The 15,850-nt window shown below is 32.8% G+C and overlaps 2 protein-coding genes across 4 annotated transcripts; both read right to left on the bottom strand.

The window, feature by feature from the left end:
* Positions 1 to 4: 4 nt before the first annotated feature.
* LOC127244093 (LOB domain-containing protein 4-like) lies at positions 5 to 4,744 on the bottom strand. The gene is made up of 4 exons (XM_051264416.1): positions 4,627 to 4,744; positions 3,888 to 3,954; positions 2,075 to 2,268; positions 5 to 636 (listed from the first exon to the last, which is right to left on the bottom strand). The coding sequence occupies exons 1-4, from the start codon at positions 4,675 to 4,677 to the stop codon at positions 292 to 294; spliced, it is 657 nt and encodes a 218-aa protein (XP_051120373.1). The 5' UTR covers positions 4,678 to 4,744; the 3' UTR covers positions 5 to 291.
* LOC127244092 (uncharacterized) lies at positions 3,941 to 12,682 on the bottom strand. 3 transcript variants are annotated; one of them, XR_007837089.1, is made up of 19 exons: positions 11,889 to 12,682; positions 11,694 to 11,790; positions 11,530 to 11,583; positions 11,359 to 11,411; positions 11,135 to 11,168; positions 10,777 to 10,849; positions 10,342 to 10,433; positions 9,466 to 9,540; positions 8,957 to 9,048; positions 8,061 to 8,190; positions 7,878 to 7,967; positions 7,443 to 7,508; positions 7,026 to 7,117; positions 6,794 to 6,859; positions 6,626 to 6,692; positions 6,164 to 6,252; positions 5,867 to 5,990; positions 5,507 to 5,614; positions 3,941 to 4,702 (listed from the first exon to the last, which is right to left on the bottom strand). XR_007837089.1 is itself a non-coding variant. In XM_051264415.1 (18 exons), exons 1-18 carry the CDS (start codon positions 11,945 to 11,947, stop codon positions 5,570 to 5,572), a joined length of 1,395 nt encoding a protein of 464 aa, XP_051120372.1. In that variant the 5' UTR covers positions 11,948 to 12,682; the 3' UTR covers positions 5,510 to 5,569. The 3 variants fall into 3 exon arrangements, 1 of the variants encoding a protein (XP_051120372.1); XR_007837088.1 differs by lacking the exon at positions 3,941 to 4,702 and adding an exon at positions 5,178 to 5,290; XM_051264415.1 differs by lacking the exon at positions 3,941 to 4,702 and having other exon boundaries at positions 5,510 to 5,614; positions 5,867 to 5,987.
* Positions 12,683 to 15,850: the final 3,168 nt, after the last annotated feature.

Here is a 15,850-nt window from a genome sequence, read left to right as displayed (position 1 = left end):
CCTCTTGTTTACAATAAATCAAAGCCATATTCATATTCATATTAATCATTAATTCATTCAGCACCAAATGCACTAACTAAAAACTACTCATATAGCTATACAACAGCAATGGTGATCAGGTGGTTATAAGACGCCCTCGTTAACACAAAACAAAAAGCGGCAAAAAGCGCTAAAAAAAGAAGAATATATATATAAGAAAAAGACCCGGCGACAAATGGTGGAAAAACAATCCAGATGTCATTTTTTATAGCAATAGTAGTCGTAGCAGTAGTAATAGTCGTAGCCGGAGTTTCAATGATGCCAAATGGCGTGACGATCTTCGTCCATGTCCATATCCATGTCCATGTCGATGGTAAAAAGGGACTTGGGCTGATGATGAGACAGGGAGGAAGGAGAGGCATCCTTGTCAGAGGATGAATAGTTATTGTTAGTATTTGAGAATGAGAATTGGCGCACGCGGACGTGCATGCGCACAACTTCAGCCTGCGCAAGGGCGAGCTGCGCCTGCAGCATGTCGATCTGCTGCTGTAAAGATGAGATGGCTCCCACACAACCGTAGACTGGATCCCTCACCCTCGCATTCGCCTCATACACCATGGAGCTCACCGCGTCACCTCTTTGATGCTCGGGCAGTTCCTGCCGCAGAAATAATAGTGTTACTTAATGTCAGCCTGGAAATGTGAGGTATGATGATGATGATGATGATGATTAGGCCTTACTTGAGCATATATATATATATATATGTGTGTGTATGTGTGTAAATGGTCCTTATGGTTTGGTGATGTTATAATGGAAGGAGGGAGAAATATCACAATCGTTTAAATTAATGAATGAATGAATGGTCCATAGGAAGCAAGCTAAGGAACTCTTCTTTTAATGAAGCATAAGCATTAATAAGGATGTGTATATAATCACTTCACTTCAATTCAATTCAACTCATAAATGGTCCATAAGATAGGGTAGGATAGTAACGGAACGGAACCAACACTCACTCTTTTATTATTATTATTATTATTATTATTATTATTTCTCAATGTCCATAATTAACTAAAGCGTTTGCTTTCAATGGATTGATATTTCTCCTCACAACGCAACACAACCAATACTAATACTTTAATAGTAGTTATAAGCTTTGGGGTTTTTCATTTTTCTTTCAAATCATATTATTTTTACTACTTTAAAAACACCAAATCACACTAAAATTATCATTAATTAAGAAAATGTATTTGTTTTAATCAACATTCTAATTGTGATTGTATAGAATAGTGTTGATTTTAAAATAATATTAAAAATAATATTTGAACATTAAATATTTTAAAAGGAACAAAAATAGAGGTGAAAAGACCCAAAGTCTTGGGATGGGACATGATCACACCCCATCCCATCCCAGCAATTATATTTATGAATTTTGAAAAGTGACATAATGAGGTGACATTGTTAATTCTTTTTTGACGTTCATCTACATATTTTAGTGCTGCCTAAAGCAATTAACTAATTAATTAATTAATCAATCAAATACTACACTACTATAGAGCAAACAAGATTATATGTGGATTGAGTCCTTTGTGTCTGTCTGTCTGTCTCTCCAAAAAGATAAAAGGGAAAACATGCTTTAGTAGTAACAACCACCAGACTTAGACTCCAGACGACTAAAAAACAACTCAAAGATTGTCAGAATCCCCAACAAATATTTATGCTACAACCATAATTATTAAGATCATGCATTTAATATTTTATATTATATATGTGTGTGTGTGTTTAAGTCCTCAATTTTGAGCAGTGACTCTAAATGAACTGAACTGAGTTCAGTTTAATTTAGTTTATCAGACCAGCTAGTTCTCGCACAGTCGAATATGAAAATGGCTCTGAAACTTGCTTAATTTTGAATATATATATATATATATATAGATACATATTGGTTGAATTAGAACTTAATTAAAGAGCAGTAACACATAAGATAAGACTCTAATCTGGGCGTTTTAAGTGAGACAAATTTAGCTGGCTGCTCATTTAGTATTATTATTATTATCATACCAAATTGATCATAAACAAATAGAGAGGGAGAGAGAGTGACCTGGAGCATCTTGTTGACATTGCTAGCACCGAAGACCTTGTGGACGCTGGCGAACTTATGGGGTTGATCTGCAGGGAAGTAAGGTGCAAACACACAGTCATGTGCACACCTTCGCCGGAGGAGCTTGCAGGCCGCGCAGGGGGACGAACCCCCTCCACCTCCACCACCTGCTTCTCTACTTCTGCCGCCTGCATCTGACCTCATTCCAACCAATCAATATATATATATATATATATATATGAAGATTGAATGTATATGATCAAATATTTCTTCCTATAGATATGTAGTACTACAAACACACACAAGTGTATTTTCTCAATCTGGGGATGCCACTCATCAGTGTCTATATATATATGTATATACATATGCTACATGTGTGTTTGTGTGAAGTAGCGAGAATGGTTTAGTGACGGTGACTCCTGCTGCTGCTCTAAAATAATCACATTAGGAGAGGAGAGCTATAATAATGATGTCTTAACAGAAACTTGCAATTAATTAAAGCGGTCATCGTCCAATGTGCTGTGCCTGTGGGGGTTCCTTCTTTACACAATTAACTAATCTTTCTAATCAATCTATTCTTTATTTACTTTCTCATGTCTCCCAACTAACCATATATATAATCAAATCCAAAACCTGGGAATTCATTGCACACTCTACAAACAATTATCAACATCTAATTAATTTCTTTTCTTGACCATTATATTTTTTATACAGTAATTTCAAAAATGAGAAAAAATAAATAAAAACAGTTGACGAATAGGCAGGCAGGCAGCACTTTATGGGATTCCTATGGTAGTTGCAGCAGTTAGGGTTTATATATTCATCACTTTTGACTTTTGACCAATTTTGCAAACAGATAGCAACCATTCTATCCATATAATGCTACCCCTTTTTTCCTAAAGTTAAAATGGCATGTTTTTGTTAGTTACATTCAAATCAATTAAAATGGTCAGCCCAAACAAACCGAGATCTTCTACTTCCTCTTTTCATTCCAAAGCCATATCCAAAACAATGAAAAGAAATTGCAACTTGCAAGCACTCCCAGGGACTTGTTTCTATAACACGAACCCTTGTTTCTATACAATATTGTCCATTCTTAAAGCCCCACTAAATGCAATGACATAATCAAAACCCCACATAGAATATTTAAACAAAGTAATAAAAAGCAAAAATATTTACAGGGACCATTTGGTAAGACAGGAAATGACTACTCCATTTACAAAAGAAAAAACTGAAATTTCTAGTGCACTTTTGATTTCACTATCTTTTCTTAAAGTTAAATAATTAGTGCAGCAATGGGCCATGGTCTAAGTTCATGTAGAGATTGCATGTTCCATTTGTTTAGGATCCTTAGTATTATTACCTGCATGCCTCCTCCACTAAGCATGTTGCTTTTGATTGTATTCTCCATGATCTCAAAAATAAAATATTGTGTGTAATTGATAAAAAGTGTCCTAACTCCTAACGTAAGTATTGAATATGGTGAAGGGCTTCATTGTTCTATCCTGCCATGCATATTTTTTAGTCATTTTGTATGCAAGAGGTGGGAAACATGCGACCAACACAAGAATCCCATTTTGTCCCCATTGGCATGCCAAGATTTGTTCATTGTTCCTTTACATGAAAGAAACCAAAAATTGGCAAATGGGGTCATTGGTTCTTATGATCTACACACGCACACAAGCGTGTACTAGGTAAATAGATTATAGAGCAACTACTTCTAAAATCTTCAAATACAAAAAGAATTAAAGTCATATATATATATATATATTATAGACAGAAGATAATTTGAGGTCAAGTACCTAAACTGTACCTGTCAGAGTAGCAAGTCCATGAGAAATAAATATCTGCCTAATCCTACTGAAGTGACGCGCAACTCCCTGAGATAATAACAATTAATAATATTTATGGGGCGGTTGGATCACTAACATTTAATTATTAATAAGCATTTGTTTTCTTGCATTATTTAAAGAATATTAAATATATTATGTACTGACATCACAAAGATCAGGATAAGATTTTGCTTTAAAGTAAAATGAGAAATGAAAAGAAAACAAAATTACATAGTATCATGTATTCTAAGAAAATGAAAAGTTAAATTTGGTGCAACATGATTATGTCACTGCAGATTTATGAAACTTATACAAGCAGAAAAGATCACATACACGAGGGAGATGCTTCTTTCAACTAAAATCAAATATTGTTACTTTTATGATTCTGAGTAAAAGATCAACAAATTACTATATGCACCTGCCTCTAAATGTATATGATATTTCAAAATTTACAAAATTCACATCTAACACTGTTGTCAATTGTTATCAAGATCTGAGCAAACTGATGCAACTCAAAGTGGAAGATGGGTGGTGGGGTGGCAGGAGGGTACTTATAATATATCAAAATACAGTATTGCTTAGAATATAAAATGAAGAAAATAGATAATATGAGCAAAAACTAGAATAGTGTTTAATCAGAAGCTCTCATACGAAGCCAATGTCACAAAACACCTGTACTTTGTTTAGAATTTAAATACATAAAAAGATGAGAAAGCATACCTTATAATGGAGCCCAGAGCAAAAACATGTGTATTCACTACTCAGAATCATTTCACGAATCCTGTTTACTTCTTGTCTACGCAAAGATTAATAAACAATAACAGATGCAAGAATACAAAATAATATAAGCAAAAACAAATCTACAACAGTTTTGCTATAGCTGGAATATTTCAGCGCACTAAAGGTGTTTTCAGGTGGTTAATAAAGATGGTTTTTTTAAATGTATTTAGTACAGACCAAGCCAACTTGTTCATAAAGGTGTTTTAACTAGCGCCAATACTGTTGTTGTCGATACAACAAACCTTCCACTTCCATTGTGTTCCATTGAACACATTCTCCCATAAATTTATACACTATATATATATATATATATCAGGAGTTGACATCTAGACAGTTCGTGCAGAGGTAAATGAATTGGTAAAAAGGCACTTATTGACATGATGTAGTGTGTCTATACTCTATCATTGATGCAGGTTACTGACCTCTACCACACAGACAAAACATTGCCAAATAGAGTACAATGAATATGTTGTACATATATAGACTCATCCCATTATTTACAATTGATATCCATTCAACGTCTTTACTGGCTTATATTTGGAAGGGCTCCATGAAATTAGCCCTACATTGACGCACATTATCTGCTTCATGATCAAGCAAAACACTGGAATAGAGAAATATGACGAATAAGTACGATACAGAATCAGCAAAAATATGTCCAAAGGTACAAGTATAATACAAGACTACTTGCAAATTGGATTATTTATATTCAATTGAGAAAAAGTGGGGTATTGAGAGAAAAGTTGCATATAATGTTGTTTGGTGTGTTCAAAGTAACTGTTGAACAAGGTAGACTTCTTCCCATGACTTGCAAATTTACCTTATGACTCTGGCATGCCAACTTAGACTCCTCGGTTTGTAGTTGCCCTACATACTATGCAGCTTAGCATGACACTTTTGATTGAGAAATCACGATCAGTGAGGATGCCTGAAGGAAAAGAATTGCCTGGGTAATATAAAATGCCATTTTGCAGAAAACTCATTTGCATTTGGTTGGGAAGTTTCTTATTTACTTTAGCCAAGTTGTTACTAATTTTCAACATGTCTCCAACAAACAATCAACTATATTATCAAAAGAGGGACAGTAAATTAATAAGATGCATAAATTTTAAAACTAAATCACAACATTTGAATATCAGACACAAAGTCAGTAACATGCATGAAAATTAACCAGGTGTACCTTGGTTGCAGCTAAAATTGTGTTGTTCAGGGGATGAGCTACACATGCAGTAACACTTTCGGATAATGGCAAAAATCTGTTTTGCTTATGCTGTTTAGTTGCTTGGTTGGCGCTCTCTTCACTACTAGCACCAAATTCAAAATAGCAACAGCCTCAAGATATGCAGCAAACTATATATCTCACTTTGCAAACCCAAAGGGCTACAAAGATTCTGAGTAAGAATGAGTTCACAGATAAACTAAACACAAAGGATGAAGCTACCCTAAAAACAGCCTAAAGCTTTTAGGGGGTTCTTACTTGTAATCCACATGACAGGGGGAAGTGCTGTCTGGATAGAAATCCAAAAGATAAATTCCATTACTGGATGATGAACCAACAACATAAACCTGCCCAAAAACTCCAACATAAACACCGGCAAAGCAAAATCCAGAGCTAAAATGAAAAACAAAAAATCTTCAAGTCCAAATCTTTCTAATCCAACTGAATGCTTGCTTAAGATTTTCATAACTAAATATTCCGATTGGTTGATTACATGTTTCCTTTTTCCTAAGAATCAGTAGAATGAATAGTCTGATAGCAATAGGAAATAGTATATAATTCTTTGTACAGTCAAGTACACAATTTAAGAGCCAACTTGGCTATAGCCAAGTGGTTGCATCCTCCCTTAAGGGGGCTTGAGACCCGGGGTACGAATCTGGACAGTCCCGTGTGTGTGTGTTAAAAAAAAAAAAAAAAGTGCACATAATTTATAGGACTTACTGAGTTCGTATGAAGCCAACATGGCCTTCTCAAGTGAGTGAGATTGGTGAAACCATTGGACTCATCCCTTGTTGTTCAAAAAAACATGGATGGTGAGTTGAAACCAACAATATGTTGATAATTATTTTTTGAACCATTTTCGAGTTCAAAGACATTGAGTATACTTACAACCATGCAGGTGGAGGGCAATGAATGTGTGTAACTTGTAACTTGTTGATGTCCAGGACACCTGACCTGGAAACATGGAGCATCATATTGAAGATTCTACAGTTCTAAAATTAAAAATAAATAGATAAAGGTGCATTTAAAATATTTACAATGAAATTTTGAAATAATCAAGGTACCAACTCTATCTTGACAAAAATTAAAAGAATAGAACATGCACTCATATCCAACATACCACCCATCATCGAGATGAAAAGCCAATTGGTAAGGGCAGGATGGATCAAAATCAATAGAGTGTATTTCCTTTGGAACAATATTTGACTGAGCCTGGGAACAAAAATGAGAGCACAAGAAATGGCTTACAACAAGTACCAGCATACAAAGATAAATTAAATATTTTGAAACCAATATTATGTTGAAACATGATATACTATCTCAAGGCAGACTTGAAAAATAGAAAAGTAAACATAACAAAAGACTTTTTCCCCTCTGGGAAAATTGAGCTTTTGGACATCCATCACTTCCAAAAAATAATATGAAACAGTGTGATAAAACTGCTATAAACACTAAAAATACATTGAAATTAAGATGAAACAAAAAATTCTAATAGACTTTGTATAAATAGTAATTTCACACATACAAGCTTTCATACCTTCAAATGAGATATTTTCTCCAGCTCATGTGCCAACTTAACTGTTATCAAAGGAAACAAATATTCCTGGATTCACAACAAACAAGTCATAGTTTAATCAAAATAAATTTTGAAAAGCTTGATAAGTAATTTTGGTTGTAAACCATCCGCTTGTTAAAGGACTCAATTAATAAAATTTGACATGGTATAAAACTATGTACTATGCTAAAAGCATCATGCATTGCAATTTAATCCAATCCAACTGTCATAGAAATATTATTGGAACATTTTGAACCTTAAATAGTTCATATTTCATGTTTTTTTAAGAACATATTTACATAATAGTGACATGGGTAGAGAGCAAATGTGTTGGTTTATCTAGTTAGATATTCTTTGCACAATGGAAGGTTAGTCTGCAAATTTATGGAGCAAAAATATAGAACTATTAACCAATACCTCCTTATGGTTTGTAAATGTGGTATGTGATCTTCCTCCACGTAAATCCCACATATATATAGTCCCCTGCTTGTTAGCTCCATAAATTATCTGATACAAAGAAGCCCATTACATCAGATGGTAAACATGAAGACTGGTTGTTATTTTGGTCTCACCGACATTGCTTTGTCAAAAAAACCTCACTTCATTATCTGCAGTTAATCTGATGCTATTAAGTGAGCCAGAAGAATTCGTCTTGAGTTGCAAACATGGAAGATCACTCAGTCTTCTATCCCAAATATTGATTGTACCACTACTATCAGAGGCGAACAATCTGTTAAGATTTACATTATATTTAGCTTCATCCACATGAAAGCTTATTTAAAAAATAAAAATAAGTACAATAAGAAAAGTCAATTGATCTTTAAGCCAATATATGAATAATGGCCAAGAGACCTATACACCCCGCACTAGCCTAGCTGGGTGTTGAATTGAGAAGATATCGATCATCATATCTCTTTACTGGATTAGGACACTAGAAAATTTGTTATTGCCTACTCTGACAGTTGGGAGTAGAGCGAAGGTGAGTGAATAACCTAATATAGTGCAGTTGCTCCAAAACGAGTACAGAGAGATCCTTTGTAGAGTTTGTTCATTGGAAGTGATATTTGGTTTTGTAAGAGAACTGTATTAGGCTTAAATGAAATGGAACGATCAATATCCTCATTTAGTCAAATAGCAGACTGAGTAATATCCTTGTGTGCCTTGACTTGATGTACCCCAATAAAAATTACAATTTTTTTCAAATACAAAACATCACAAGCCATTAGTTAAACCAAAACTCAAACCCATAAACCCAAAAGGAACAAACAATCCTCTAACTATATATCCTGACACACCTCGAGCTATCCAACCCCTTACCACTTGCATGTGTAAAATGCCATAAAGTCCAAAGGATTTATTAATTCAAGATTTTCTCTCGTTGATACTTCAAAAGCTATAACATTCATAGTTATAATACTGAACGCTCTACCTAGCTTACAGATTGTGCTAAATTTGAGAAATAGAACTTATAATTAAGATTGAGACGTGCAATGGACCTGGAATTGTTCTCAGATGAAAAAGCAATGTCGGAGAAGCCTTTCTGAACATTGAAACCATGAACAGTAATGCTAGGTCTTTTTCTCAAGATCTGCACAAAGAAATCAAAGGAGAATGTAGTTGTTATACTTAGTGGTCAATCCTGATTTCCATTTAGGGGTTAATGGTAAGTCCTGCACAATTTTATACAAGACATTAGCTTCTTCATTTTCGATGATCTGCATAACTTATACATCTTGTTCATCGAAATAAATCAGACCACGGTTCTCAAATACATACACATGTTCACATATGTGCTGTGCGTTTATCCTTAATAGTACATCAAAAAACGATTTTTGTCCTTTTCTTTCTTTTCTTTTCTTTCTTTTTATTTTCTTTTCTTATTTTTATTTCTTTATTATTTCGATTTTATATTCCCACAATTAAGGATCAAAATGAAATGAATTATTACAGTACTACATAAAAAACAATATCCGGATTTTCACTGACATAAGAAATATTTACTCACTTCAATCGGTTCGTGTGAGATATACCCAATGTCAAAAATATGGACTTCGCTGCTCTTCATTGAAGTACACGCAATCTGCAATGACAAATTTAAATACAAGACATCACGGGGGTTAAAGGGTTGTTTCTGGATATAACAAACTGAAATTTTGCACCAGCCTCTCTCTCTCTCTCTCTCTCCCCCTCCTCCTCTTCAAGTAGTAATATATTAAAAACGATTTCTGATTTTGCATGCCCGGGAAAAAAGTAGATCAACCCTAAAAACTAAAAGAAATAATCGGAACGTAAGACAAAGGTACTCATGGATACACGTGTTTCACAAACCACATCCATACATGATACAAAATCTTCAAGTAAATAGATAAGTAAAAGGCTTCTAGAGAAACAACACCAAAACAGGCAATAAGCTAACTGAATTTTTTTGGAGAGAGATACAAAAATCAATTTGAAGGATATAACAATCAAACAGGGCATATTAAATGCTTTGTCCATAAGAAATGACATGAAAGAAACTTCTGAAACATACAGAGAATCATCTAAACAGCGCACTTCTCTGCATGTATAAAGAATTCCAACTCTCAAAGAGAGAAGCCTCCGTTTATACTCAAACTGCATGGCTGTGTAATTATCGTGATTCAACATATGCTTAAGAAATTAGGCATCCTAGATTCAGATTATGACCAAAGCTTTCTGAACATTACACGCAGTTCAATGATTCCAAACTAAGTTTTACTTGGACTAAGTTGCAAAAGTATTGATGTATGATAAAATTACATTACTAACTATGATACAGGAGTCAAATGCAATTGATTGAAAATGACAAAAAATCACATAAGCACTTTTGTGCATCATACAAACAATCAAGAAAAAATCAGACCTCATCTTGGTTTGCAAGGTTCCACCGGACAACATCAAGTTGTTGATGAGTAGCTAAGTGCATCACCTGCTTTGTTTCATCTTCTACCAACCCTAAATGATAAATAAGCAATAAAACATTTAGTTTATGAAGGATTCCGTAGTTCTCTTGGTGCCATAGGTAAAAAAATTAAAAAGCAAAAAACTGAAACTGCAAATATATATATATATATATATCCAATATATTCTACCAAAGTGTATTAAAACTATATATTCCGATACAAAAAGTTCCATTAGTGTGTGTTGGTTAGAACAAATACAGCATAGTGGTGCTATGACTTTGTTAGATGGTTAGCTTCAGAGTAAAAGCCATTGAATTTGAATATAACAATATCATCACATGCCATTTAAATTATTGCGCATCAACTTATATATTCGGGGCAAAGTAATAACTTACTTGAGGCTTGAATGTTATCAAAGTCATGCACAGTTAAGCAACCTGATTTTGTTACAGATGCCAAGTACACACCCTATCAAAACAACGCAATAATTTGTGAGCAATTTGCTTGGTAGCAATGAATTTTTTTAACATGGGGAGTGGATACAACTCCGCCATTATAGACATTCCTTGTAACACATACCAGTTCTTGACATCAAACTCAAGAGCGTCAGCTATCTAATCAAGTGATAGTAGCAATATTTTTATGTATAAAGCTACTGGGAAAAAAATAGAGTGATATGGCTAGCTAAAATAATATTATGTGAATTCGTATTTCAATTATCAAATATTCAAGAAATAAACATCCATTTGTCACCTTGGAATCAAATTCAAGAGATGAGACACCTTGCCTGAAAAAACCAAACACTTGATTAGCGCAAGACACAAACAGTTTGACACTAACACACAGAGATTCAGACACAGAAGAACACTCGAATATACATATATATATATTTGTTGAATGTGAATGTGGATGTGGATGTGGATGTGATTGCTCTCAACAGTGCATAAAAGCCAATAAGAAATAAAGATGAACACAACCTATTAACTGCACTTGAATTATCATTCCTTCCAGAATTCATAAACCATTCTGCCTGTTTGAACCAAAAATCACAAGTCTTAAGATATTCCCCAGAAATATAAATCAATAACATATATATAAACAAAAATTTAATAAGAAATACAAGCAGATTAGTCGACAGAAGATCATACGTGCGTCGGGCACGGCTCTCCATTGACATGATATCTATGAGGGAACAGTCCAATCTACAAGTAGTTACCACCAAATGTTTAACAAACATCAGTGAATACTATACCGCAAAATATTAACGACTTCACAGAACTAACTTCCAAAATTATAACCGAACAACACCGACCTCGGAATACGATTGAATTATAAGGGTAGACAGCTGATGTCTATAGCTCGGATCAAATCTTCCATTCAATTCCACAAGGCTTCGCTTCCATCGAGGCCTAAAATTACATCGACCCGTTCAAAAAAATAAATAAATAAAATCACTACAATACAATACAAGTAAAGCCAAACCATCTCTCCAATTCCTGAACATTACCTTCTAACATACTTCGGTTTCTCCGTCGATTCACTCGCAGGAACCAAATACTTCTCCATGAATTCGATCACAGAGCTTTGCTTCCAGCCTCCTCTCCTCTCCTCTCCCGAACCAGCGACGAATTCGATAGGCTCCAAAATGGCCTTTTATCAACTTCCCGCCAAAATTATAGTTCGAGACGGGAGTCCATCCTTGATGGGCCTATTATATTGTTCATTTTTGGACTTCAAACTAAAATCGTGTTTTGTTGAAACTTAACAAAATAAAGTCGCTGAGAAATTGAGGAAAGTCGTGTTTGGCATTGTGATTCTTCCACTGGGCTTTCCGAGGCTTCCAGAATGTAGTGATAACAGAAAAAAAAGGGCGGCAGAGAATGGGGCACGGTCTCCGATGTACAAAATGGGAAGCGTGGCGTACAGTGGGTTATTGCATACGCAGATAAAGTAGACCTGCAACGGGCAGTGCTCTCTCAACTGAAGATGAAAAGCACACACAGACACGTGCGTATGTGTGTGTGAAGAATCTTGTTTCTGACAGAAGAAACAACGGAAAGGGACAAAACGAGGGAGTGCAGTAGTTTTCCTTTTGGAAGAATCTTCTAATAATCCGTAGTGCTGATTAAGCTAATTAAAAATACGGATACGATCCATACCAAAAAATAATAATAATAATTACTTAAAAAATTATGTAAGGGTGTGTTTCGGGGATTTAAATTTTGAATTGAAATTTAAACAGTACGATGTGAGATAAATGGATTTGTGTGATATTTTGAATATAATATAAAAGAATAAAAATATGTGTTTGATTTGATATTTTATGACAAACACAGTAGAAATATACACCAATCCTTCAAACAAACATACCCTATATACTTTAGAATAATAAAAAATTTAACAAAATGACTAAGATATATATATATATATATATGTAAATTACTAATGTGTTTTAAATTCATATACGATTCTATTTGTATTGTTTAAAGTATATATATATATATATGTGCATGTTTTAAATTACTACACATTGTTTTAAATTAGGATTTTACTCTACTACACTAATAGTAAGAAAAAACCTTAAAATATGTTTCCTTTTCAATTTTTTTTTTTTGAATTATACGATTATTTGAAAATACTATATTTTTCTCAAATAATACACTATTTTAAATCACATTTTCAAACTTCCCATTTCAATTCAAAGAAACCACCTTGTTTGGCCTATTCATATTAAAATTTTATATAGTGAATTTTAATCAATGATTAAATGGTCCATATTAAACTGGAATAGAGGCTACTTAAATAAAAGGGAGTGCATGCTGATTATTAGCAGTAATAATTTGTAGTATAATTCAATGCCTCTTTCATCCGCCTAATAATTAAAATATACTACTACTAAAATTGTCCTATTATGACATAAACTCTACTCCTTTATGCACATTGGCTCCGTTTTGTTTTGAGATGGGTTGATTTTTTATTTTTTTTTTGTATGATATGATAAATTATGTGAAAAATATAAAATATAATTATTGTAAATTAAATATTTAATTAATAGGCATTTTTTTTTTTTTTTACTTCTTGAATTTTTAAAAAACATTTGTATTATTTATTATTATTTTTTAAATATCGGGAAAAGTAATATGGGAGAACAGAGCTATTGCTTGTTGATTCAAATTTAATCAATTGTCAATTTTTGTGATTTTCCAAAAGAGGCCTAAATTGAAGTTTATTTTTCATTTAGTTTCAAATGTTTATTATTTAAAATTTTGTTTTCTTAAATATCATATTATATATTCTTTATTTATTTTTATTTAGTTACACCTAGTTAGTATTATAGTATTTCAACAAAAAAATATTAAATAAATAAATAACACTAAAATAAAACAAAATATTGTGCTTGATTTTTGTCTAATTTGAATTTTTTTTTTTTCGCTTTTGAACTATATAACTTTACGGTATTTATAAAATATTATATTCAATAATTATTTAAAATTGAATACAAATACAAATATATTTTTATCTTTTCAATAAAATAATAGTAGAATTTTAATATTCTTTTATAATAAGATTTAATATATATTTAAAAATATGATATATATATATATATACATATATAAATACACATAATCAATATAATTATTCATGTTTAGATTATGTTATAGTTATGGGGTCAGTTAAAAAGCCTGAAAATATGGATGAAGTAAAGTCAATGATCTCCGAAAATTACCAAAAAGTTGCCATTATTATTATTATTATTATTATTATTATTACAACATAATATCTCAAATAATATATTATACATAGCAACAAAATAATGGATGATCGTGGCAAGTCACAGGATATTGTAGTGGTTGATGGTGACCAAAATTAGTTTAATTAATTAATTGATTAATTAATTATGAAATTAATAAATATCATAGGGACACAACTCTTTACCAAACCACACTCGATAGCACATTAAACAAATTATTATATCAAAGCAGTCGGTATTTTGGTGCTATAAAAAAGATAAGCAATACAAAAACTACACAAAAAAAATAATAATAAAAAATTATTCTATTATTTAAACTTTGCATTTATTAGTATTATTATCTTTTTCTCACAAAACATCAATCATTTATTATTTTAATATCAAACTGAACCATTTTCAAACTCCACAAAAATAATCACAACTTTTTCATTCATTTCCTCAAACATACCAAACATACAAGAAGAAGAAATTGAACACATTATTATTATTATTATTATTAATTTAGCATGGGCCCACAGAATGCAACGAGGGCATCACAAGAAAATGAAAGTACACTAGGAATTGGGCTTGTCTTGTCCCCCACTCTTTAAACTGACCAAAATACCCTCAATGTTTTTACATTATAAATTACTACTAAAAATAATCAAAAATTGTAATTACACCCAAATTGGGGGATCATCAATGATAACTGTAACAAATTTTAAATTAAAATTTATGGCACCAACACCTATTTTTTCTTAAAAATACTTTAGATTCAAAACAAAAATTCACCACAACTAATAACAACAATACCATATATATATACACATGTATTTTTATATTGAGTTGGTTATTGTACAATAACAATTGCCATTGTCACTTTGCAAATGGAAATACTTGTTAGAATTGGTGCAGACAAAACCTCTCAAAAAGATAGTTTAAATATATATATATATATATAATTCAAATATTCTCCAAATGTCCCATTTGAAATATAGACAAAAAAAATTAAGGTACAACACCTAATTGGGCAACACTAAAAAATAAACAATAAAAAGGCAAGAATTTGAAAATTAAATTAAACACAGAACGTACAAACCATCATTATTCTATAAACAAACAAACAAACACAATGATTGCAATAGCACAATAATGAATAATAGCACCAAGTAAAAAAAAAAAAAACACATTCACAAAACTTCAATCAAAACTTATCCATGATCTAATGACACGTGAGGGTTAATTAGGTAATTCCACTAAGGCATCAAGCTCCCAAAGCCAGAGGACTCCCGGGAGCTCGAAGACCCGATATCTGCACAGCACACCCACCCTCAACGCAAGCGGACGTCGTCGAGGTCCCGGGAGCGGGCAAGAAAATCTCAAAAAAGTAGCACCCTCACCCACTCCACTCCCACCATTTCACATGCACACATTCCATTCCATTCGAAGACAAAAAAAACCTTACTTCATTCCGTCCATGGAGATAACCAAACCAAACCCATCATTCCCTCCCCTACCCCTAACCAAAATTCTCCCAAAATCCTAACCAGGATATATATATCTACAACTACATCATCCAATTCATTTTCCAGCCGTTGGATCTTGGAAGGAATGGATGATGCCTGGATCCATATCCCTTTTTTAAGTTCTTACCAGAAACCACATTCATAGAAAGAACTCTGCCATTTTTCATCATATTTTCACTCACTACTTTTTTTTCTTCTACCAAATACAAATTC

Source organism: Andrographis paniculata, unplaced genomic scaffold (genome assembly GCF_009805555.1).
Source record: "Andrographis paniculata isolate CXL003 unplaced genomic scaffold, ASM980555v1 Contig9END, whole genome shotgun sequence".
NCBI classification, from domain to species: Eukaryota; Viridiplantae; Streptophyta; class Magnoliopsida; order Lamiales; family Acanthaceae; genus Andrographis; species Andrographis paniculata.
This window is presented reverse-complemented; position numbering and strand designations above follow the sequence as displayed.

Excerpts from the sequence above, each read along its gene's own strand:
- LOC127244093 (XM_051264416.1), bottom strand. The coding sequence starts at position 4,677 with ATGATTCTGAGTAGTGAATACACATGTTTTTGCTCTGGGCTCCATTAT. Across the intron at positions 3,955-4,626 it reads GCTCTGGGCTCCATTATAAG|GGAGTTGCGCGTCACTTCAG; the intron begins GTATGCTTTCTC and ends TTATTATCTCAG. Across the intron at positions 637-2,074 it reads ATGTCAACAAGATGCTCCAG|GAACTGCCCGAGCATCAAAG; the intron begins GTCACTCTCTCT and ends TTTCTGCGGCAG.
- LOC127244092 (XM_051264415.1), bottom strand. The coding sequence starts at position 11,947 with ATGGAGAAGTATTTGGTTCCTGCGAGTGAATCGACGGAGAAACCGAAG. Across the intron at positions 10,434-10,776 it reads TGATAACATTCAAGCCTCAA|GGTTGGTAGAAGATGAAACA; the intron begins GTAAGTTATTAC and ends TTTATCATTTAG. Across the intron at positions 7,118-7,442 it reads AGAAAATATCTCATTTGAAG|GCTCAGTCAAATATTGTTCC; the intron begins GTATGAAAGCTT and ends TTTTGTTCCCAG.